The 27,477-nt window shown below is 39.0% G+C and overlaps 1 protein-coding gene across 1 annotated transcript in view; it reads right to left on the bottom strand.

Annotated features, from left to right (window-relative positions):
* PHLDB2 (pleckstrin homology like domain family B member 2) overlaps window positions 1-27,477 on the bottom strand; it is a 1,258,236-nt gene that overhangs the window by 93,058 nt on the left and 1,137,701 nt on the right. Inside the window, exons 13-14 of the mRNA XM_044072445.1 lie at window positions 21,539-21,746; window positions 19,350-19,440 (exon numbers count right to left, since the gene is read on the bottom strand). Of these exons, the coding sequence (XP_043928380.1) occupies window positions 19,350-19,440; window positions 21,539-21,746 (299 nt within the window). The remainder of the gene's footprint in view (window positions 1-19,349; window positions 19,441-21,538; window positions 21,747-27,477) is intronic.

Genomic DNA, 27,477 nt, shown 5'->3' with positions numbered 1-27,477 from the left:
CTTATCACATAAAATTCAAGGGAATGATAATTCTATCATCTCAGCTACAAAGATCACACTTCTTTTCTACACTTCTAAGCTGGCTACTGGCCAAGGCTCTTGCCACCCCTATAGTGTCTTTTTTGGTGGTGTTCAAAAGACCAAATTACCACCATAACAGCTACAAACAAATGCAATCTGAGGGTCATACTGCTCACTGCTAGAAGTCTAAATTTCAAAACGCACTCACTCGAAGTACTCCTTAAAATGGAGAACATCAACATTTGTGCTGTAACAGAAACCTGGTTCAAGGCAGCAGAAAGCACTCCTGCACTACCAGGCTATAACTCATTCCACACCTTTTGGCCCCAGAACTTGGACTGAAGCTCCAAAGGCGGTGGTGTTTCCATATTCATAAAGGATGCACCCAGCTCCATACTGGTAGCCCAGCATAATGCATCAGAGAGACTTCAGGTGCAACTAATATTGGGTAAGACAGCGATTCAGGTCGTAGCCTGCTATAGGTCCCCAACCATGTCCCAAGACTCACACTCCATGTTCCTAAGCACCCTGGAGAATATTAAGGTCCAACCTAACACTCTCATACTGGGCAACTTCAACTACCCCTCCATTAACTGGGAAAACTACTCGTACCAATACACTTGCTCAATGTTTCCTGGAATTCATTAATTCCAAAGACCTGGACCAGCTCATTCCTACCCCCAATAGAGGTAGCAACATCCTTGACCTGGTAATTACTAACATGGGTGACTGTTGCTCTACACCAACTCCTCCCTGGTTAGATCTGACCACAAACTAATCACCTTGGAATTCCACATCCCTCCCACCCACGCCACAAAGGTAACCACCATGAAAAACTTCTCCAAAGCTAACTTTGGGCTCCTAAAAACAGAGGTGGCTAACTTCATGGCACCCATGAAAATGGAGAATAGTTGCATGACTGCCATATCATTCACCAATGCACTGTATGAACATGTACACAAATGCATGGATCTCGCCATACCCAATAGAACCAAGACGCTGTCCTCCAAAAATAGGAAGCCAATTTGGTGGTCCCCTGCCATAAACACACTCTACAACAGAAGGAGGAAACTGATGCGGAATAAGGTGAAGTCCCAAGACTGGAAAAACTCCCTTATCAGCCTCAACAAAAAGTTGAGATCCCTCATCAAATCCTCTAAAGCTAGCTATAAAAACAGAATTGTGGCAGATAGTAAAGACAACCACAAGGCCTTCTATAGTTATGTAAAGAATCTCCATGGCAATTCCCAGATTTGCTCTGGGCTACTGCACAATGGTACCTCCTATACCAAGCCAACAGATGTTGTCAATATACTGGCTGACAAATTCAGTGCCAACTTTACCCCTCTCTCCCCTCCCAAAGGACCTATCACATTAACAGTATATTGCCAGGCACCCAGTATTACTGCTCTACAGGTTAAAACAGCACTATCCAAAGCCAAGAATACAGCTTTTATGGGACCTGACAATATCCCTGGCTGTGTGCTACATGAACTACAAAGTCAAATGGCACCTCACCTGTGTATCCTGTTCAATCACAACCTCACCTCAGGCTTTGTCCCTACTGAATGGTGCACTGCTACAGTTATCTCTCTCCACAAAGAAGGAGTGACTACAGACCCTGGGAACTATCACCCCATTAGCCTAACAAGTCTGATATGCAAAGCTATGGAACAGTTCATCATGGACCTAATAAACAAGGATATAGGGGATCCCCAAACTCTGGATCCCACACAGTTTGGTTTTGTGAAGGGTAGATCATGCCTGCTCAACTTGGTTGACTTCTTTGAGTCAGTCACCAGAGCTGTGGATGAAGGCAAGGTGGTTCACACAGCCTACCTTGATCTGGCCAAGGCCTTTGATACCATTCCCCACTCAGGAATCATAGAAAAACTCAGTAAGCTAGGCATCAACCCCTATATCACTAGGTGGGTTGCAATCTGGCTCACAGGTAGAACCCACAGTGTGAAAGTAGCTGACTCCAAGTCAGACTGCAGACCAGTCAAGAGTGGAGTCCCACAGGGTTCAGTCCTGGGTACTCTCCTGTTTGGAATCTACTTCTCTAAAGTCCAGGCCAACACAAGGGGAATCTGGCTGACAAAGTTTGCAGATGATTGCTAGTTGGGAGCTACTATTAACTCCCCAGGTGATGTTGACATCTACAGAAAGGCCTCACTGGGACCAACGACTGGTGTCAGAACCATGGCCTTAAGCTCAATCCCAAAAAATGTGTCATCATTCCCTTTGGGAAAAACCCAGTTCCCATGAATTACCACATCGATCGTAGTCCACTGAACATAGAAGGCATTATAAGATATCTGGGAACACAGGTTGACAGCAACCTCTCTTTCGACCACCACATTGCCACTGTGGCAGAAAGTCTTTCTATGGGGCACATCTCATTACTAAGGGTTTTGCATCCAGGAAGAAAGAGGTCATTGTTTCCCTCTACTCTTCCCTCATTAGGCCAATCATAGAGTACAATGCCCCATTTGGCATGTACCTCACTAGACACCTGCAACAGCTGTAGAGGCATCAAAAATACCTCACAAAGAAGATTCTGGATTCTAGCCTTAAACACTTGTCCTATATGGACAGACTCGAAAAACTCCAACTATTCTCTGTCTCATATTGCCTACTTAGAGGCGATCTCTGCTTGACTTACAAAGCCATGTCTGACCCAGCTCTGTTAGAAATGCTACATCTAAAGAAATTCCAATCCCTCCACACCACACACTCCAGAGACTTCAACCTCATTACCATAATCAACAGAATGTGTTGGAGGGACAGGTTCATAATCCAGAGACTGCTCATGCTATGAAATAGACTTCCCATACATGTCAAACAGAGCACCTCACTGGCCCTCTTCAAGAGAAATCTTGATGAGTGGATGGGAAATAGAAAATTTACTACGAGGATCACTCCAGTGGCTCTACTTGACAGAGGCACTGGGAACTAAGGTCAGGTGGCACGATGCCAGGGTAATCATATTGGCTAGGCTTGTAAAGGCTCCAAGGCCATTAGCCTAGTAGACACCTATGAACCTATAAGCAAACATCACTATTGTTTTTCTACCTAATAGATTATCATTTACTATAGATTTATCACACATTAACTACATCTTTAGCAAACTGCACTGTTCCACTGTTTTTGGCATTAGTATCTCTACCATAAACGTATGTCACTACCAAGAAGTAGTATCCCAATTATTTGTGTCATCTGAGCCTGCATTTAATACATTATATTCTTGCTTTACATCTGCACTGCCAATGAAAAAATGTTATTGCACTTTGTTATCATACTGCACTGTGTCCCCCTGCACCGTCACATAGTATTCATTGTGTTTTTACCTTGTTGTAACTACACTAATAATTGTGGCAGCTCTACTGGCCCTGCTCAGCTGTACTTCAAGGTACTACATTGTCTGCCTTCTGTAATACTGTGGTATGCTGTAGAATATACTGCATTTTCTTCTGTAGCTCACGTCACTACCTTCCAGATTCATATTTATATTTTCTACTGGATTTTGTCCTTTAACTTGCCTAAACCTTGTTATGATGTATTCATATAGCTTATTGTGCTGTCAGAACACCAGCTGTCTGCCAATATGGGACTACAAACTTTTGTCACTTCTGTTGCCAGCCGTATAGCACTAGGTATAGTGATGAAGTGCAAGACCTACTTTATGCTCACTTGCAATCCTTTATTGCTGCCAGACACAAAATCCATATGGGAAAGGTCTAGCTACCTTCTCTAACTGTAGACTACCATCCCACCTACCACGTTGGTCAGTCAGTACACAACACAACGCAGCAATCAGGCAACAGACTATGCCCTTATATGCTAAGGTACTGAGAAAACCTCTTCTTAAGTCTCTTTGGCTATGAGCATCCTACTCATTCTGTATCCACTGCACATAAATAAGCACCACCTGCCTCTTCCAATAATGAGGGATACCAGAGCTGCTGCAGAACTTAAGCTGGTAAAACTATATGCCACACATGAAATTGCTCTGGTTAGAGTTTGCTGTACAGTCAGATATATGGATGCCACAGCCATAATATTAGCAAGGAAAAAGTGAATGCTAGTTGTAAATCAGGTGTGAGAATTCATGACTTCACTAGGAACCTTAAATCCCTTCAGCCCAAGCATGCATTTGACCTAGTCATTTCCCATGTGAGAATTAACTATCTTAAAAGTTTCAACTTGGGGGAGAAGAAAAACAGAGGCATGGCTGAGCTCACACTTGTTGTGACTTTCGGCTTTTCCCGGTTAGGGGTTGCCACAGTGGAACTCCAGTCCGCTAATGATTGGCAGTAGATTTTTATGTGCTGAGTTGCCAGCCTTGACGCACAACCTTCAGTGAAGGTACGCCCATTCACGCATGTCTCCACACAGAAGATGCTTTAGCTGAGAATCGAACAGGACATTGTCTTACTGTGAGGCAACAACACTACCGCAGCACCACCACCACAGTCATGGCTAAGCTCACACTGTGCAACTGAAACAGCATGCACCTAGTCTTGTATTACCGTGAATGATGTCAAATGCAAACAAAAGAAAATAACTGACTAACTATTGCCTTGTTATGTAGTGTCATTCAATGGGGATCCAAAGTGTCCCATCTTGTGAGGAGATAAAAACAGTCTTATCTGCTTCACCAGAAATGACTTGCATATCTCATCTTAGGGCTTTTGCACATTAGCAAAGATGTTCTACCCATGCATTGCATCTTTTCAGCACAGTCAGTCTCCCAGACCTTCACACCTAGAAAATTGTTCAGACCTACATAAAATTGATACTGGTAAATGATAGAAGCCTGAACAAAAAAAATGCTTAACCTTGAAGCAATCTTGATGCTTAAGTACATAAAAATCTGTATTATTACAGAAACCTTGTTCCAGTGCAATAACAACACTCCTTATATTCCTGGGTTTTGCAAATATTATTCATTCAGACACTAGGAATATGATGTATCCATGTTTATCCACAATCCCAAAACTTCATGGTGAATCTAGGAAGGTAATGAACAATGAATTCCTTGACATTCTATTTTCAATAGGCAAGACAAATGATCACATCACTGCCTAATACAGAAGCCCCCTACATCTCTCGGTGCGCACGGTACCCACCTAAATCAACTAGAGTCTCTTACTACTGAAATCAGCACTATCATCTTGGGAGATTTCAGTTACCCATCCATAAACTGGTGAACACGCCACACAACAAATATGTACAATCATTCCTTAACTATAGTAATGTCAAATCCCTTGACTAAATGGTATTCTTTCCTATTAAGGGGGATAGCTTCCTTGACCAGGTTCTCATCAATAGCACCAATATTCTCCATACATAAATTATTCATTAAATATGACTACTCTGGTATTATCCTTATCAGTTAGAACTCACCATAAAACTGCACATAACCCCAATAAATTTGAAGGGTTAATCCAACAGAAATGTACTACCAATTTCAGATAACTGATGGATTCCACAACAAAAGTCTCCTGTACCACTAACTTCTACCCCCACCTTAACGTCTGCATTATAGCCTCTGTCGCAGTCCAGCACAAATTTAGGTCTGGAAACTTAATATAAATAAACTCTGTAATAACAAGGATAGAAAGCTCATCACATTAAGGAATACAATGAAATTCCCAAAGCTATAACTGAGCTCTAAAAGGTACAGATAACTCAAGTATAAGATCAAAGCTTGTAAAGCATGCTATGAGCAGAGTACTGTCACATCTGTCAAAGATATCCATAACTCATTCTTTAACTATAGTTAGAATTTTATAATAAACATGTATGGAGCTGATCTCAACTGGCAGCATCTACTCCAAAACCCAGCATATAGACAACACACAAATTTAGTTCCAACTTCTCCCCACTCTCTCATTCTAGCCCCCTCCACTTAATTTTCATCCCCTGTGTTCTCCTGAAATGCCCTCTGAACAGGTCCTAAATGCTCAACAAATAATCAAAATCACTATGGCTCCTGACAAAAAGCAGACTGCCTTATTATCAGTACCAGACACTGTCTCACAGATTTCCTTGTAGACCTAAGCAGTCATAGCCTCTCCATTGGATACATGCTTGAGGCTTGGAGAGTGGTATCCTTATACACATATTAGCCTACCGTACCTTGGGAACTGTAGAGCAATTAGTCTCATCAGCACTATTTGTGAAATAATGAAGCACATCAACATCGTAAACTTATAAAGAAGACAGAGGAAGCCTGCAGTCTCTCAATCTGAATCAGTCTGGCTTTGTGAATGTTAGACCCTGTCTATTAAATCTGCTGGACTTTTTTGAGTAGGTATGTGAAGCCCTGAAAAAAAAGATATATGTTGTATATCTGGACCAGGCATTTGATATTATCCCCCATTCTGGTATTATTGATAAGCTCACCTTATTAAATAAGAACCTCTATTGTAATTTGTTGGATATCTACTAACCTCGGTGACAGGACTCATACAGTCAGAATTTCTGGCACACTCTCCTCTAAAAGTCTGATATCTAGTGATGTCCCATAGTGTTTCATACCACTACCAGTACCCTTTTTGCATTTACTTTGTTGAGGTCAAAAGCAAATATCAAGGATATCTGGCTTAATTTGTACATCACTGCAGATTTGGTGTGGTTATTAATTCTAGAACAAGTATTCATAACCTAGACGAGGGACTAGCTTGCATTGATCTGTGCTGTTGAAGGACTCAAGTTAATGCAAAAACATGTAGTAGTATACCGTTTAGGAAGCATGAATGTCCCTGCATCTACCACATTGATGGCATCTCCTGAAAAGTTGACACCATCATTATTAAAGACAGTGGTACATAATTGGATAATGAGCTCCTCCTTGCCCGCCATGTAGCAACTATTTAGGAAATCATACTATCTTGACAAACTAATTACTAAAGTTATATCCTCAGAAGCCAAAAAAGTTACTGTCCCCATCTACTCCTCCCATATTTGACTCATAAAAGAATCCACTGACCCCTTCTGTGTGTTCCTACCTAAACATGATATACAACCCAAGAAACTACAAACAGTTTTGACAATAAAGTCTTAGGTATGTGCTATTTAAGCCATATTGTGTGCACAAAAGCTCCATAACTGCAGCCAGATTCCTAGAGAGTCTTATGTGATGATCTATGATATTAATAGACCTTTTGCACATACACAGCTGTAGCAAAACCCCAAATACCTGCTTCAAGAGCAATCCTATATGAAATTATTAGCAGAATCTGTTGAAACAATATATATCAATCTTGACAAGTGGAAAGATATTCATTAAATTCAACCCAGGCCTAATCACCAAGGTCTTTATAAACAACAGAAGCAAGAACTGTGTACTGCAGTGACTATGCTCTTAAAGGTTTACTTAACCAAATGCTTAGCAAAAACCTACGAGACTCTAAACTTAAATGGTACTACTAAAATGAAAAAAAAAGAATAATGAGACAGTTGCATGATGGCCACGGTCAGATGAAAAAAAAATGAAAGCATGTGCAAGAACTGCATGTCATGCCCATCCATCCATCCATCCATCCATCCATCCATCCATCCATCCATCCATCCATCCATCTTTGACGATCTGCTTTATTCTTTCTAATTTCATGAGCATGTTGGGGCCTCTCCGGGTATCCAGTGGGCACAAGGAAATAAAACCCACTCCTATCAGGCAATCAGTTTATTGCAGGATGCACACTGAGCAGAGTGGAGGAGGGGCGTTGACTACAACTCTGATCTGAGATATATAAGTATCCTGTTTTTTGGATTATTTATACTGATTATTGTTTCTAGCAATTTATATATAACACTTTTTATTGCCTGCTGCATAGGTTTTAGTGCATTTTATTGCTATTAACTAATCTGCAAGGGTAACTGATTTGTTTGCAGTTAAAAGCATTCTGTAGAGTCTCTTTGCTCCTTTATCTGTTTAAAAACTTTCATTTTGTGGATTTCTGTAGTGTTTTCTGTCTAAAGAGTGTAGGCTAATAGCTTTAGTATTGTCCTAGTTCAGATTTGCTGGCTCTGGGCCTGTTTGTCTCTACAGTGATTGTTCAAAGCACATGAACAGGCCATCTTGAATTAGCAGAAGCCTTTCTTTACCTTGGCTAGATTGTGTTAACTGGATGCTGGCTAGTGGGGGCTGGTTCTTTTGTGCTTTTTTTAAAAAACAAAAGTTGTCTAAGGTTGCATTTTCTGGTATTTAAGCCCTAACTTTGAGAGGATTTCTCTCTATACACACTGAGCAGAGTCGAGGAGGGGCGTTGACTACTACTCTGATCTGAGATATACAAGTATCCTTTTTTTGGATTATTTACACTGATTATTATTTCTAGCAATTTATATATATATCACTTTTTATTGCCTGCTGCATAGTTTTTAGAGCATTGTATTCATATTAACTAATCTGCATGGGTAACTGATTTGTTTGCAGTTAAACGCATTCTGTAGAGTCTCTTTGCTCCTTTATCTGTTTAAAAACTTTCCTTTTGTGGCTTTCTGTAGTGTTTACTGTCTAAAGAGTGTAGGCTAATAGGTTTAGTATTGGTCATCACCCTCCCTCCCTGTTTGTGTCTTGTTGTTATACATGGTGGCTTTGCAGTTGCCCGGCACTACTGTAAATTTGATCTGAGACACTCCTCCCAGTCTAGTGTCATTAGCTCATTCTACCTAATACAAGAGAGAACATCTGAGAAGGCCTTCTGTTTCTCCTTTTTCCCTTTCAAAAAAAATGCCTGAATCTCCATGTGTTCTGACTGTGCTTCTCAAACATTTTGGAAATATAGAGTATATTTTAGAGCATATCTTATAACTGTAATTGCCTTAATATTGCTACAACTCAAGTGCTCTAGGTTGCACTGCATCTGAATTGTTTGTGTGTTTTAGCTGCTTTTCTGTATATATAGACTTCTCTGTATATGTAGACTAGCTACTTTTTCTGCTGTATTACTGCCTCTTAAATAATTTTCAGTTGTACACTTGCCTTACTTCATTTAAAATGTTTTAAATTGCTAATTTTGAAGAGTTTTAATTGCATTTACTGTTTAGGACTACACACTCAAGTGTGTTAGCCTTTTCTGTGTTTCTTTACTGTATTATTGCATTGTTTAGCCTGTTTTAACAAAAAAAATAAATAAATAAAATACTATCTTGTTTGCTCGTTTCCCACCTTTCCTAGCCAGTCCATATCCCAGGCTTTCCTTGTCTCAGGACTTTATTTTTTATGTTCAGAGCTATCCAGACCTTGCTGTGGTTGAGGAAAGTCCTACTTCTTACCAGTGGGAGAGGTGAGCATTGTACTGCCTATCTAATGCAAGAGGAGTGGTTTCCAGCTCTGAAACTGTAATTTTATTAGCCTTTTGGGGCTGATTTCAATGCCTTTCAACTTTCTGGCTTAAAAACGTGTGTGTTTGCACATTTTTCGCATCGTGCAGCACTGCGAGGCTACAGTTAAACTATTCCAGGTGCTAGAAAGTCTGCTATTCAAATTTTCCCAGCTGGTTTCTCCGTAGTAGCATTAAAATCTGAAGCCCTGTGACTAGCACTTGCTCTAGAACCTGCTGGAAAGCAATAGGAAGCCTGAAACTGATACAAGCATTCAACTCTCCTTGTCAATAAGGAGAAATTAATCATAGGCTCTAAACAGCCTGTAATTGCAAAGTACCTTGCAAAGGTAAGGGAAAACAGCTCTTATACTTTACAAAAAAAGCACCTAAACAGGCATGTCCAAGGGTCAGCTTCTGGTGATTTCTCTTGTCCACCTGGTGAATCTGGGCATACTGGGGCAATGCGGCAACTGTCTCATGTACACAGACAATCCTCTCCTCCTACCACCCAACACTACAACCTGTGAGAGATGCACCTACATAGCCAAAATGGAAGCAAAGCTCTCTCTGGCCAAAATTGTGCTAGACAGTCAAGAGGAGAAGGTTAACACCTGCACTACACCTCAAGCAACTCATAGCCTTTCTAAACCCACAGCAGCAACACCCACATATAGCATCACTAACCCCACATATGCAGAGGTCCTTAACATTAACCTGCCCAAGCAACAAGGACCTCCGAAGCTGAAACGCAAACAAACACCAGTCACAACCAAAGTGGCACATAGCTCACAACACTAGTGTGCCACCCAACAACAGCCCGTAAGGCAAGATAATGTATCTAACACTTTAGTCATAGGTGACTCTATAGTCAGGCACACTGATGTCCCACTCACCAAGCTGAACAAGGAGAAAACTACAGGCAGCTGTCTGTCGGGTGCCAGGATCTGCCACATAACGCATGCACTCAAGGCACTCTACAACAAGTACAACTACAACTCTGTCACTGTCCATGTTGGATTGAATGACTTGAGACGTACCTCCCTGGACTACATGAAGAGAGACATGGAAGAGCTCTCAGATCATATGGCCCAGGCAGATATGACCCTAGCCCTAAGTAGCATCCTGCCTTTGCCCAGAATGATACCACAGTATAAGGACAAAATGATTGACTTCAACAATTGGCTAAGCATCTGGTGTCATTCAAAGGGGATCCAGTATCTGTCTGCTTGGGAAGACATGATCGACAAACCACGATGCTTTGCCAGAGATGGTCTGCACCTGTCAACCCTGGGATTCAGGTTACTGGCTAAAGCTCTTGCCACTCCTATAGTGCCTTTTTTAGGCAAGGTTCAAAGGATAAAACCACCACCATAACAGATACAAGCATGCAAAATCTGAAGGTAATGCTACTCAATGCTAGAAGTCTAAACCTCAAAATACACTCTCTCAAGGCACTCCTAAAAATGGAGAACATCGATATCTGTGCAGTAACTAAGATCTAGTTCAAGGCTCCAGAGAGCACCCCTGCAATATCAAGCTACAACTCTTACCACACGTTTCGGCCACAAATCCAAGAACAAAACACTAAAGATGGAGGAGTGTCCATATCCACCAAGGATATTAATACCTCCAGGCTAGTTGCCCAACACAATACATCTGAAATTCTCCAGGTGCAACTAACACTATGTAAGACTGCAATCCAAATTGTAGCTTGCTACAGATGCCCCACCATGCCCCAAGATTCTCACTACACCTTTCTAAACATATTGGAAAATATTAAGATACAACCAAACACCCTAATACTGGGTGATTTCAACTACCCTGCCATTAACTGGGAAAACTACTCGGGTACCAACTCCTTTTCCCAACGGTTCTTGGAATTCATAAATTCCAACGCCCTGGATCAACTAATCCACTATCCCACCAGGGGCTCCAATATCCTAGACCTGGTCATTACCAACATGGGAGATAGATGCTCCATACCAGTGGTCACCCCCTCATTGGTCAGGTCTGACCATAAGCAAATCATCCTTGACATCCACATCGCACCCCCACCCCCCAGTAAGGAAACCTCCTTAAAAAACTTCTCCAAGGCCAGCTTCATGCTACTGAAGTCAGGAGTGACGAACTTCATGACACCCATGTAGATGGGATCTGAACGTTCAACTGCAGAATCCTACACTAAAGCACTGTACGAGCACATCCACTCCTGCATGAATTGTGCCATCCCAAATAGAACCAAGATGCTCTTCTCCAAAAAAAGAAAGCCAATCTGGTAGTCCCCTGCTATAAACAAATGATACAACAGAAGGAAGAAACTGCTGCAGAAAAGAGGAAAATCCCAGGATGCAAAAAACTCCCTCACCAGTCTCAGTAAGAAGTTGAGATCCCTCAAAAAATCCTCAAAAGCTAGTTACAAAAATAAAATTGCCAAAGATTCCAAAGACAACCACAAGGCATTATATAGTTATGTCAAGAATCTAAATGGCAAAGCTCAGATCTGCTCTGAGCTACAACAGAATGGCATTAAATATACTGATCCCAAGGATATTGCCAATATCCAGGCAGATCGATTTAGTGCCAACTTCACCCCCTCTCACCCCCTAAAGGGCCCATCTCAATACCAAAAGATTGCCAAATTCCAGTAATCACGGCCACACAGGTAGAAACTGCACTCTCCAAAGCTAAGAATACAGCAACTATGGGACCAGATGACATCCCAGGCTGTGTACTACATGAACTACAAAATGAAATGGCACCACACCTAAGTATCATGTTTAATCATAGCCTCACCTCAGGCTTCATGCCCACTGAGTGGAGCACAGCTACAGTTATCCCACTCCACAGGGGAGGAATCCACCTTGGATCCTGGGAACTACCGTCCCATCAGTCTGACAAGCCTGATCTGCAAGGGCATGGAATGCATTATCATGGAACTTATAAACAAAGACATTGGCAACCTTCAAACACTGGAACCTACCCAGTTTGGGATTGTGAAGAGCCGATCTTGTCTCCTGAATCTGACTGACTTCTTCAAATCAGTCTCCAGAGCTGTGGATGAGGGTAAGGCAGTCCACACAGCCTTTCTGGACCTCGCCAAGGCCTTCGACACCATCCCCCACTTTGGAATCATATATAAACTTACTAAGCTGGGCATAAATACCTACATCACTCGATAGGTTGCCAGCTGGCTTACTGACAGAACCCAGACTGTAAAAGTAGCCAACTCCAAATCCAGCTCAAGACAAGTCACAAGTGGAGTACCTCAGGATTCAGTCCTGCGACCACTCTTGTTTGGCATCTACTTCTCTGAAGTACAGGCCAACACTAAGGGACTCTGGCTAACAAAGTTCGCCGATGACTGCAAACTAGGAACCATTATTGAATCCCCAAATGATGTGGATATTCTACAAAAGGGCCTTATAGAAACAGATGCCTGGTGCCAGAGACATGGGCTCAAGCTTAATGCCAAGAAATGTATAGTTATCCCCTTTGGAAAAAAACATGTACTCATGAATTACCACATAGGTGGCAGTACACTAAACATCGAAAGTGTGATGACAGACTTAGGGACACAGGTGGACAGTGGTCTCACTGTCGATAATCACATCACTACAACAGTCAGGAAATCCTTTTATTTGGCACACCTCATCACTAAGGGCTTTTCATCCAGAAAAAAGGAGGTCATTGTCCCACTGTACTCATCCCTCATTATACCCATTATAGAGTATAATGCCCCGTTTGGTATGTACCTCTAAAGACATCTACAACAGCTGGAAAAGCCACAGAAATACCTCACTAAAAGAATCACAGGGCTAAAGCAGATGCCATATGCTGACTGTCTAAAAAAACTCCAGCTATACTCTGTGGCATATCATCTACTCAGAGGCGATCTCTGCTTAACATACAAGGCCATGTAAAACACAGAGCTGTTGGACATGCTCCACTTAAAGAAATCCCAATCCTTCAGAGCCACACGCTCCAGGGATCTAAACCTTGTCATCACAATGAACAAAACATGCTGGAGGGATAGGTTCCTGACCCAGAGACTCCCCATACTCTGGAATAGACTGCCTATACATGTCAAGCAGAGCGCCTCTTTGGCCCTCTTCAAAAGGAACTTTGACGATTGGATGGGAGATAGGAAATTCACTCTGGGGATCATGTCAGTTGCCCTGCTAGACAGGCAAACATCATTCCACTGGTGGGAATTTTGGGATTAATTTTTGAAAACATTACATAATTATTTCAGAGTATAATTTACATATGTATTCCTGACTGTAGTGGATGCATGTTCAGAATGGATGAAAGTAATTAATATGACCAAGATCCTTCTCAAGCTAACATTAACCATTTCACAAGAGCACTTGCTGCTAACTTACATAAATGTATTGTTAACGACCGTGGAACTCTGTTTACACCATAACAATGTAAGCAATTAGTTACGCAAAATGGGATAAACCATTCCACTTATGAATCAGTGTATCTACTGATCAGGGGGTTAGCCGATAGATTCATACAAACCTTCAAGTTGGAAGTCAAGAAGATATAATTGTCAGAACATGAGAATAAAACATTACTTTTTTTTACAAAACAGAACTCTGAATCAGATTATATGACAATCACCTGCAGGACCACTCTTGCAGAAGACATGTCAGAACAAAGTTGGACATGATGAAACAGAGTTTGAGTGTCAGCTTGAAAGCAAAAGTACTCAACAAAAGTTCAAGCAATACAGGTATGATGGAAGTACATTTCAAAAGGATTTGTTTATTTTAAACAGCACTGGGGATGTCATAAATGAATTGCAAGAATTATTATAGAAAAACTGGTCCAATTTCTCACCGAGTGCAATGAACTAATTCTGAAATGTCATAAAGATGGTGCACTAACAATGGAGAAACACACTTTATAATACTATACACATGAATACTCTAGAAGTAGAAAATTCTATTCACAAGAATACTGAACAAAGACCTCGTATAAAATTTTGATGGCTCATTTTCTATTTCTGACATGCTCCCTGACTTTACATGAGAGACTTTTATACAAACAAGTATGTCTAAAAATCTAGAAAGTCAAGACTATTTGCCAGAGCTAATAAAATCAAAGTGAGTTAGAAACTTACCTCAGTATCTCATTGAAAAAACAAATCATAGTGGCTGTGGTATGCAAACAGTGCAAGACCTTGCTTGGAACCACAAATACACTTACAGGTATAGCTACAATGGTGTGATGGGAACAGCCATCCTGGGTGGAAAGTGTTAGAGGTTATAATCAACAGATGCCGATTGTCTTCACAGCCTCAATGCATTACTGGGATTTAGAATGACGATGCATTTGTGGTCAAAAATGAAATACTTTAGCACTCCATCTGTGTCATAAACTGCAGCAATGGCTTGTTACAAATGTAGCAAGCATTTTGCTGTAGTTTAAAAGGAAAGAGGAGCTTCAATTCAAGCTCCAAAAAAAAAAAACACACACACAAGCCTGTGCAAAATATTAAAAGGGATCAGTGCATACACATTGTGCTTAATTAGCAATTGGTTATAAAGAAATAGCTTTGTACTTGTTTTCTCTGTACATTTCTTTACAGAATATGATAAAAGCTCAATTTAAACTACTCTGAGGAGAAAGCAGCTATCAGAAAATAATCTTTACTGATGGCAGGAAGGAAGCACAACAATGTAAATGCTGAGCAATAATAAACAAAGTAAAGACTGAATGATGAATCTGTCTACAATTAGAACTAAATGAGTAAAATTTACACTGATACATGAGAACAAGGAGCCACAGACATGTCAGAACTAACAGTAACAATGGAAATATAGGAAATATCCACTAAGTATGCTCAACACGTGCTGAAGGGAAAGGGAAATCATTGATGAGGCCTATGAAAATTATACTCAAGATGTAATAATGTTCCAGTATTCAAGAATTTACTGAACTATAAAAAAAACAAGGGAAAAGGACAGTGCATTATGGTCCTGAGAAGAGAGGTAAAAGCAGATAATCTTTAGGAGGCAGTCATGATCCAAAGATAACTAAACAAGAATGACTGCACATTCAAGAGTTTGACCTCCAGATGGGGAAGGGAAACGTCATTAGAGATTGCTATGTTGTAGTTAGAGGTGTCCATATCAAGGGTTAGCTGGGAACTTGTAGAAGGTAATAAAGTCAAACCTGGGCAGACTGTGAGGATGCCAAGTTAGAAGGGGAGCCTCATAAAGTAGTATTAGCCAATGCACATTAAATGTTCTGTGTACAAGTAAGACAGCTGACCTCTAGAAATTATCATGCCATGATATATATAGTGTACATCTTTCCATGGACTAACTCTAACACAGAACAAAAACGGAGCTCTGGGACCAAGGAAAAGTAAAATTTGTGTATTGGAATATACAGTAAAACAAATACTGTGGAAATGAGTCAGGAAAACAGATAACTCAAATAGTTGTAAGGATACAAAAAAGGAGCAAGGAACCAGATTAAGTCCTACATCAGTGAGGGAAGAAGGCCTAGAAAAGCAAACAACTGCCACAATTAAAGAAAAGAGGGGGTGGGGGGGGCAAAAAAGGACAGATACAAATAAAAGTATTCAGACAATAAGAAAAGTATATATGAGAGAGAGAGTACAAAAATGAAGAATAATTCCTCTAATACACCAAGTGGCTCCAGTTAAGGAGATGAATAAGGGATAAGCATTCCTTGGCTATACTGCAGGGTAGAGGAGGCTGTGACAAGTCTCTGTAATACTGAAAACAGAGTATCAAGAAGCATAAAAATTCTACTGATCTGGAAGAGAATTAAATATTCACTTCTGAACTTACAGTAAATAAGACAGACAGCCAGCAGAAAAATCAAACCAGGAATGATCAGGGACAAATGGAAATGTATCTATGGTTGTCTTTTTGCTTCTACGGGGGAATCATGCAGGTATTAATAAATCAAATTGCTGCTCACTGCAGTGTGAGGATTCATCTAACTGCTATTTCCTACAGTGAAAGGTGTCACAAGGCTCGGTTCTTACGCCTGTAATGCTTAATGCATATAACCTTTATCTAGGTGATGCCATACAAGACAGAGGCATGTTTCACCATTGTTATGATGATGAGACTCCACTTTAACTCTCTCTTCTCAGGGGCCCAAATTTCATATTAATACCTTAGTACTATGTCTGGAGAATGTCTGGTGTTGGATAGACTAACTCTTACATTTAGTCCACCAAAGACTGAGGCAATACCACTACATGCCAATGTGTTTTCATCAGAAGCTCCTTTTCTTTCTTGAATCACCTTTTATGGACAGAATAGATCAGAGTTTTTGTTATATAGGGGGGAGGTGATACTTGGGAACTACAGTCAAGTGTCAGCAGCCTTTAAACATTTTATCATCATCTCTGGAACATAGCTCAGAAAGGTTATCCAATTGTACCCTCAATCCTTGCCACAGTGATTAAAATGATTCTTGCTCTGGTGTCATATTTCTCTTATTACCACAATGCATGTGATCTTGTGGTTTTGATGGCATTTTCATCTGAGTTATGTGCAAAATTCTTCAGCCAAGGAGTCACCAGTTGCATTGTGTATTTATATCACTCTTGTGCAATGGGATCTGCACTGGCTACCCTGCTACAACATGGTCTGCCTTTAAAACCTTAGGACTAACTTATCATGCTTTGCACTACTTAGGTTTCACATATGTGTAGTAGCACCTCTCCCACCACAGCTACGCCAGGCAGTTCAGATTGTCATGGGAGGACCTTCTGCTCATTCTTATGCATAAAGTTAGTGGACTCAGGCAGACATTACTCTGCCTTCCCAGCATCTTTCCTTAGGAATTAACTATCTTTCCTATTTCAAATATCTGAGACCAACATTTTGTTCTCCTTGTTAATTTAAATATAATTTGCTGATGATACTGTATGTAAACCATAATAAGGAGTTTTCTGTTAATTCTGAATGCATTTTAATCATGTTTCATTGTTATCTTGTCAGTCTAAGTATTTTAGTGTTTTTGTATTGCATGATGTGTATACTTATGCATCTACATAAGCCAAAGATTTATGGACAAAAATAAACAGTTCCAGCTTTGTTGCACAGGAGGTTGATGCCATAAATATAACTCAGATGAAAGGAGATTTCTCATCTGGGGAAAGGGAGGTGGCCAGGCTTGTTGAAATACTGGTACATACCCTAAAGAAAGATGCAATGATATGCAGCAAGACAGTCAGAACATTCATTTGACACTGCTAAGCTAGGTTCACATGGCAGCTCTTATGGGAAATGGTGAGGGATGTGCACATCTACAGTGGAAGGAACTGCATCTCTGAGTGTACACTTCAGCCACAAGGAGGAGGGTTTATGACTAAAAATACGAAAAAAAATTCTGATGGTTGCCTAGATGATTGCCTCATATGACTGCCTCTTGCCCTACAAGGGAATGAATAAGTAGGACTGATAGCTAGCAAAGGTTAAAAAAGAGAAAAAAAAATAAAAATATGGGGAAACATCATTTTAAGAAGCAGGATAGGAACAAATGGTGAAAAATGGGAAAATGATTGATGTGGCACTTAATAAAGAAGTCAAAGGACATCAAGAAGATGAGACACATGGTCTGGCAGAGCTGTTAGGCTGCTGAAAGTGCTGGTTGTGCTTCATAAACTGTTAGGAGAGCTGTAGTAGTACCTAAGGGAGAGTGGAGTAGAGCAGCACTGCTGGTGCTTGGCAGTATTAGTTCCTCTGTACAAATGATGATCTAAGAAAGAATTGAAGAAGTCCAGGTCTGTCTGTCTTTCATTCATTATAAAAAATATTTGCAGGTTAGACTGATGGACTTCTTCAGTATTAATTCTTCTGTAGCCAGTCTACAAGCACAGGTTCAGAAAGCAGAGACCGTTCCACTCAGCGGCCCAACACCATGCTCAGGTGCACAAATTGCAACGTGGAATAAAGAGATGTGACAGTTGTTACCCCAGTACAGAAGGCCTTGCTTAGGTCTACATTTGAAGGGCAACATCTAGTTTTTGAGTCACTACAAAGGGCAAAACAATTAGGTAAATATGATGTTCATAAAATTATAAGCAAAAAAAAAATACAAATGCTGAGATCCTGAGTTAGACAGCCATGTGTAAATTATAAATGTGGGTTATCCCTCCCTTCCTACGATTAGAATAACAGGCTCTTACACCATTTTTGCTGTCACTATCGCTGATTACATCTGATCAAATCTCAGGTTATAAAAGCATCCACATAGTATTAGTGGATTACTCCTTCAACATCTTCCTACAGCTGTGATATGGGCTTGTACTAAATGTCAGCTTCTAACATGCTAAAAAGGAAGAAAGGTAGAAACCAACAGAACAGACAAACTCAGTAAGAGAAACTGATGAAAGATGGCTTCTGTATCCCTGACTATGGTCAATAAATACATAAACGAGGAACTACATGGGTTTTAAACAAAGGACAAAATATGTGCATCGGTCACTCATTTATAGTGGTAATGATAGCATCGATCTGTAATTACTCCTCATGAAGAAAAATATACTTATGGTTACTTACTGGAAGTGGATATTGCATTTGCTGATGGATTAAAATGTGTGATAAATTCAAGTCAAACTTTAAATTATTTTAAATTAAAAGAATGAACTAAGACAAAAAACAACACTGTTTTTACGCTCTTGCAGTGCAGAATAAGTACACAGGTTAGGTGCAAATCACCAGAATTCCTTTGTTATAGTGCTTTATTTTCATTTTTATCACTACTGCAATTACAACTTTTTTTCATTTCATCAGCTATTGTGTCTAAGATTCTGTCTTGACAGAAGTATTTGCACATACTGTATATATATATATATATATATATATATATATATATATATATATATATATATATATATTAGACTATAATGATGTACAAAATTCAGAGAGAGTCTGACACTAAAAACAAGGAGGAAAAATGATATATACACTATATATGTGTAATACTGACCCTAGATTCCAGAAGTCGCACCTTTTCTGCTTGTGCTTCCCTCAGAAGTCTTTCCATCTCCTCAAGTTTGACAACATTTGAAGTACTGGCACTGGAAAAATAAATAAATACATATGTATTTAAATAAATAAATAAATAAAATAAAAACTGCTTTCTAAGGCAACGTGAACATCATAATTGATATTAATTTCATGGTTGTGCTTTATATACTATCACCCCATCTACAAAGGTACACCAACATTGAAAAGGCTTACAGATAAACTCAAGAGTATGGTATGAGCAGTCTATAATCTCATGGAATATAATAAAGCAGTTAGCCGTACACTGCCCAACTCTTTTTAAAACATAAATGCAGACATGTAATTTAATATACCAAAGTAATTATATTGGTGCACCTTTCCCTATATTAAGTATAATATTACTCCTGCAGTGGCTGGGGACTTCAAAGCATGGAAGAGAAACAGGGGACTTCAAAGCGTGGAAGAGAAACAGGAAGCAAACAGATGAGGTGGGGTCAGCACTGACCATGGTTCTAATATTAAAAATAATTGAGCACACACCACTTCCACATGCAGTCTTGCAGCAGTGGTTTTACTGTCATTAGTCTACATGAGTGAGGTGTACAGACTGTACCCCTAAATGCTATTAGAGGCCAATTAAGCATGTGGCTATTTAGACTATATTATTTTACACTGTAGTCTATTTAAAATCCCTTGGTGTGAAACTTCCAAGAACCTCTCTCTCTATCTTTACACACATGGCAAATACACACAGTGAGTTTATTTTGTACACAGTTTGCTGATCTGGTGCCTGCAATCTAGATTGAAAAGCAAAAAAAGAAAAAAAAAGAGGTTTCTCTTTGTAATCTGTAACAAATTGTGTGCAACATCCACAAATGGAGGACTGGATCAGTTTATCCCTACTGACCACAAATCTAGTATTTGGGATTCATGTCTGAAGTCAACATAGAGTTAAGCATGTCAGGACAGCAAGCAATATTGTTGGTAGCAATGAAATATTTCTATGCACATAGGAAGTGTCAAAAGCAGTGATTCAGAATGCCACAATATTTTGCGAGTACCTAGAAAGTGTCAGAAGAACTGATCAGGATGCAAAATCTCTACGTGGAATGCATTGTTTATGACTGCCTTTACCAGACTACCTTTATTGAGTACTAGAACCCCACAAAACATCATGATGTCCGTAGCAATGAAATATTTCTATGCACATAGGAAGTGTCAAAAGCAGTGATTCAGAATGCCACAATATTTTGCGAGTACCTAGAAAGTGTCAGAAGAACTGATCAGGATGCAAAATCTCTACGTGGAATGCATTGTTTATGACTGCCTTTACCAGACTACCTTTATTGAGTACTAGAACCCCACAAAACATCATGATGTCTCAAAACGACTGCTGTTGGTTTGCAAGCAGAATAAATAAATGCAAATTTCATTTTTTTTTAAGGACAAAGCTACTGTATACAATATGTTTATGATGCCTCTGTTATGTATGTTATGATGTCCATCTAAACTTACTGGATCAAGTTTATGACTATAATTTGTCTTTGCATATCTTTTATTTCATTTGCTATTGCCTCTTGGCCCACATTACGGTTGAAACGGATCCCATATCAGCTCACTCAACCATTTAGCAGAGAAAGTAAATAAATACATACATTGAAAGGAGAAAGACAGGAAGAAGTTCAACAAATGCAGCTATCACAGAACAACTAATGTTATAACATTCATGGCTATACAGGAAAACTAAACACTAAAATCACAATCAAGGATACACACATACTCGCAGACAGATACAACTGTCAACTGATTCACCAGCAAACAGTTGAGCCCATATGACTGCATGTTTCTTTTGTCTGTGGTCTGCATGAAGGACATTATGTGTACCCACCTGCAGGACTAATACTAAAACCCATTCTGGTGATTTGAAGGAAAAGGCTTCAACAAAATGGGCTTTCAAAGGGATTATTCAACAAAAGGTAATAAAATTACATGCGCGTGTCTGTTTATATACATATATATATATATATATATATATATATATATATATATATATATATATATATATATATATTTAATTTGCTGTCATAATACTATGTATTTCTCCACATATGAATAAAGCAACACTTTTTCCAAAAACAATGGGGACAAAAAATGCATTTTAGATGTTACCTGGAAATATTATCAGGCGAGCAGGCAGATATACTGGTTTCCATGCTATCGGAGCTGTCAAGGCTTAAGGTATCAAAAGCACGTTCTTTATATCTGTTGTCAGGATAATGGATAGACTCTGAACAGACATTGGATTCTGAGGCTGTTCTATTGTAAAATGAAGGAGATTTCTGTTTTTTATCTTCATTCAACTGTTGAAGGTTGTGTCCTACGAAGACAATAGTACATGTTATTAAAAGTAGTAAGATTAGCCACAAGTCATAACTATACTTAAGTAGGGATGATCTGCATGATAGTTGTACATACTGTACATATAGCAGCAATATACACCACAGCGTAGTAAATGCAATTTCTGATTAAATTCTAAATGCACCAGAAATGGCAAGAGAGGACTTAAATATTTATTTTTAGCCTTTCACTAATGCCTGTCTTTCTTTGTATAGTATTGCTGAATTAGATGGAGGTTATAATGTTACTGCTGCGATTCTCATTTACAATATAAAAGTAGTAAAAAAGGAAGTGCTGCTGTTTTTGACATCAATTTTAAACTTAATGGATATTCCATAAAAATGATTTATGTTTATAAATACACATTCCTCCAGCTAAAAATGTATTTCAGAATTAACAATATTTTCTTAGTCATATGATTCTCCAACATATTATCTGTATTCATGATTATTAAGCCACTCTATCACATTGCTTCAAAGCTGATCAAAAATACTATTTTTATATGAAAAGGGTGGATAACATAGAAATCTATTTTGTTCTACCAGATTTGTTACTATTTCTCCACCTATGCTAATCATTCCTATACAGTATCTTTTCTGTAACCTGAATATAGCAGAATATTTTCAATGAAGCAGTACTGAATGAAACAGCTACTGCAAAATTATACTCTTAAAATAAATGCAAGTACCTTGCAAAGTCTTATGCAATGAAACAGTGAGAAACAGTCTGTGTCAGTATTGTTCTACATCACATAGTTCATAGTTCATAGGTGTATTCTAGGCTAACAACCACTTGGCCTTTTTAAGCCTAGCCATGCATCCCAACTCTCTGACAAGTTCTGGTGCCACTGATACTGTAAACATGGAGTTTAGAAATACAGAGTTTTTAGCCTAACATTGGTGACAGGGCTATACCAGTTATGGTTTGTTAGGTGGGATGGTGCCTCCGGCGGTGTTTGTTACACTTTCACCAGATCACCAGAAGAATAGTGAGGCTCCTAACTTCAGCAAATGAAATGGTGGGGTTTATCCTAGGCATAAAATGTACAGAAGTAATACTTTTGAGTATGGGCCTCTGCACGTCTGGAGGACCTGCAGGGAAATAAGTATTAGGCTGAAAGGAATCAAGAGGAAAACCAACTAGAAGGATGTATAAAGTACTGGGTGAAAAGAAGATGACCAAAGAGTAAAGCAGCTAGAGCTGGTCTCCAAAGATACCAGAAGGGTGTCTTTTGATATTCTGAGGACTGTAATTGCGGTCCCATTAATTGCTAAATTACAACTGTAAATATGAAGGATTTTACTCAGTCTGAGATTGTGGTATCTTGGAGTATTATCCCTATTCCAAGGTATAATGACATGGGAGTTGGTGCATATAAGTTGCAGTGGTGTGGGGAGGTCCCCGCTATGTTGTGTTTGCATGGTGGTGAAGACCCACTTGCAGAAATTAGTTTCAGCATTCACTGTATTTCTTTTGATGAGAGTTGTCTAACTTTTAATTATGGGTCTCGCACTTCTGAAAGGGATCCAATCAGAAGAGAAGATGCTGGTGCAAATTGTCATGTTTGTGAGATGTTTAGATTACTCTGAATAGGATGGTTGTAGTGAGGAAGAGGCTTACTCAGTTTTTGTGTTTTTTTTTTTTGTTTTAAGGGAACAGCTGCTCCTCAGTTTTGTCGATCTCGAAATGTTTTTTGGACACAGAGAGATATTTAACTTAGAATTACAGGTCTTATGTTTCTTATACAGAGCTACTCATAAGAGATGATATAACACAATGTGGGTTTACAATAGACATAATTCTTATCTGTCATATAAATAGGACCTGCAGGAAAGACTGGTATTTATCCCAGAGACTTGTCCTTTCTCTGCAACAGGTAACCCCATCCATGTGAACAAGAGTTACTCCCTAACTCAGTCCAAGTATTACTTGGACAACTGGATGGGGAACTGGAAATTTACCCCTGATTTGGCACTTATGCATCTGATGGCCACAGGCAGCCTCTAAACAGTTCATCTTCTAGGCTCCTGCTTCTAAATGCTTTGTCTCCAACAAAGTGTGATCTAGAAAATTTATGGTGATACAGAAAACAGTGCTGGAGTGGATTCGCAAAATCAAAGTTGCTATACTAAGTAAAACATCAGAAAACTAAATTTAGTATTGCAAAGCATGGTCTCTCTGACAATGAACATTAACAAAAACATTTCTGCAAGGCATACAGTATCTCTAAATATGCTAACTCCAAAATTCCTCATTATGGAAGGTGGTGAGTTTTCCTCTTCTACAGGCTTGACAAGATCGGTATCTGAGTAAATGGGATTCAAATTAAAAATATTCTGGATCTCTTTCTAAACAAAGTAATATTGATACAACCCATGTATCCTGACTGTACTAGCAGTGTTGAAAGCATGTAGGTGACGTAATTATTGTCACTATATCTAAGCAGCAACTAGGAGTCTCACCAAATTAAACCCATTATAGAGTACAATGCCCCGTTTGTTATGTACCTCACAAGACATCTGCAACAGCTGGAAAGGCCACAGAAATACCTCACTAAAAGAATCACAGGCCTAAAATAGATGCCCTATGCTGACCGCCTAAAAAAACTCCAGCTATACTCTGTGGTACATCGTCTACTCAGAGGTGATCTCTACTTAACATACAAGGCCATGTCAAACCCTGAGCTGTTGGACATGCTCCACTTAAAGAAATCCCAATCCCTCAGAGCTACACACTCCAGGGATGTAAACCTTGTCATCACAATGAACAAAACATGCTGGAGGGATAGGTTCTGACCCAGAGACTCCCCATACTCTGGGAGAGCACCTTCTTGGCCCTCTTCAAAAGGAACCTTGACGATTGGATGGGAGATAGGAAATTCAACCCGGGGATCATGTCAGTCACCCTGCTAGACAGGGGTCCAGGGAAGTAAATATTGTGGGAAGAAATATTCAGGGAATTGTTATGGCTAGGCTTGTATAGGCCCTAGGGCCGATAGCCTAGTACCAACCTATGAACCTATAAATAACAGAAATGACAGTAGTTGGAACTCTTAGCACAAATGGAATAATCTTCTAAGGAATGTTTATATTTAACACTACAGAGTCAATTTCCCTACATTCTACTAAGGCAGTTTGCTGCAGTAAACTTGAAATGTAGAAATGAAATAAAGTAAAAAAAAAAGTGCTGGTGACAGCCTCTGAAGGAGACTTTTCCAGGACAGAAAACGAGAAAGTGCTTCATCAGAAAACAACACACTTACACTAATATAAATCATACATGATTATTAGATGGTATCTTTGGAAGTTTAAAGGGGTGTTGATTTTAGACTTCATAAACTCATCCCTGACAGGTCTTCATTACTGCTAAAACACTGGTGCCTCATTCTCATTAATAAAAAAAAAAGTCTGTTGCTGCAAGCATATTGTAAATCTGAATAAAAAAAATAAAAGGATTGCTGATTACTCCTCATATTTATGACAGACATTTATAGGTTACCGGTACCACTGGGTTCTATGACATCTAGGGAAAACAAACTCAAGAGGAACAACAAATTCAAATCCCAAAAAATGTGAAAATCCAAAGGCATGAAAGCTGTTTTTTTTTTTTTCTATCCATAAACAGAATGAAAATGTAGAACACAAACACACACATTTTTTCACCAACTTCTTGTGGGAGTGAAAACCTCCCATGATACTCATGCAGGGAACAACATTCACGGGTGATGATGTTAACCTAAGCAATAACCCACATCTAAGTTAAAACCATGATCCAACCCCAACTCTAAACTTAAGAGTCCCTAATGTCTACAAATACTAGAGCAGTAGCACTTTGAATAAATGGCATACTATTTAAATTGATATTTAAGAAATCAAGTTCTTGTTCAGTACAACATTTCCACAAAATAAACTTGACAAAAATGATGTCAATGAAATCGTTTCAACAAAAAAAAAAAATCACGCAAAAAAGCAGCATACTACCCATACAATGGGCAAGCCCCCCCCCCATGCCTCTCTGATAACATGTCTGGGTATATATCTTAGACATCTCACATACAGCAAATACACATCACATGGTCACCTTCTGGATGCTGGTCTCATGTCTGAGTTGTCTACATCACATTTAATTGTAATGACACAAACTACAAATGTTACATTGTCTCAGATTCAAAAATCAAATTTGGTTTTGATTTGTATTGTTTGGTCTTTGAAGTACAGTTGCCAATAAGTTTTTTTTTTTTTTTTTTTTTTTATTTTGCTCTGCATTAAGTCATAAGAGGTTCTCAGAATATTTCATTTTTAGAAATAAAGTTGGCCCAGCTGCAACCATCAGCAACATTTTCTTTGCAACATAAGTGAGTAGAAAACTCTTTCTATTACATTGCACATAATCATTAACCAAACTAAACTCACACAACAAGAAAGAGGGAGGGAGGGAGAGAGAGAGAGTGAAACAAAGATGTGCACAATCAAATTAAAAGAATAACTGATAAATTATTCCCATAGTGTCTTTTCAGTGTGAAACATAAAAGATAACTGGAAACGATTCATTGTGAAATTATGTCTCACCTTTCATATCAAAGGAATAGTTGAGAAGCCCTAAAATGTAAAGTGCCATGTTTTTTATAAATCACCAAGACAGAAGCATTGGAAAGTAATACTTTTGCTTTTCAAGGGCAGAACACATGAAATGGCAGTAATACTTGAGAAATTCGGGAATTATTATGAGCCTAGAAAGAAATTTACTCATCATGTACTCCTTAAAAAGAATTAAGGCTCAGTGGAAGTGCTCATGCTCATTTTACTAAGCTAAAGAACAGAAAAAAAGGTATTAATTTGAAAAGTTGCATGATTATTTGATATATGACTGAATAGTCTGTAGCACAAAATAAGCTTTTAAGACAAAGAAAGAAAAAAAGATGTGACCTTATCAAAACCAATGAATGTGAGCAGATTATGTGAGGGAAATGATGTGCATAGGAATTAACAATTTTTCTGGGAAAACTGAAATGTGCAAATGCATCACAAGTCAAAGTAAAACTAAAGCATAAAGTAAAAATGTGGAATAAAAGTAACAGTGAACAGAATGAGATACTTGAGATGCAAGGGGAGTACAGTACAGATGAAATGCAAGCCTTTTTTACAAGGTCTAGCTATGACAAGTTCAGTGTTATATCAGTTTTGCAGAGAACTGGAATCATTTCACAAAATATGTGCAAAAAAAACAACATAATAGTGTTCAAAAGAATACAATAACTTCACAGGCAAAACATGAACAAAAATGTTTGCTGTACTATTTATTTTTTTTTTTTAGTTTCTCAGTAGGTAAGATAATGGCCTTTCTTGGATCCCTTTTTCCATTAAATGGACCACAAGGGCAAGGATAATAAGAACATGCACATACTTTAGTGGAACAATTAATTGCCATATTTTTATAATTTAGGAGGAAACTGAAAATACCATGGGAAACCCCTTACATATGTAGGCAGAACATGTGAAACTCTATACAGGATTGATTTATTGACAGAGGAGATGTGTGGCAGAAATCTTACCCAGTAAGTGGACAGGTACACCCACAATGTTAAATGAACTTTATTCACTCAATCATTCTTTCATTCATTGGTTACTTGATTAAACCAAATTAGATTGAGATGACAGCTATCTTGGATCTCAGTAGGAAGGCAAACACAGTGATTGCTGATGATGTATCAG

Source organism: Protopterus annectens, chromosome 5.part0 (assembly GCF_019279795.1).
Source record: "Protopterus annectens isolate FY-2018-M chromosome 5.part0, PAN1.0, whole genome shotgun sequence".
Classification (NCBI taxonomy): Eukaryota; Metazoa; Chordata; order Ceratodontiformes; family Protopteridae; genus Protopterus; species Protopterus annectens.
This window is presented reverse-complemented; position numbering and strand designations above follow the sequence as displayed.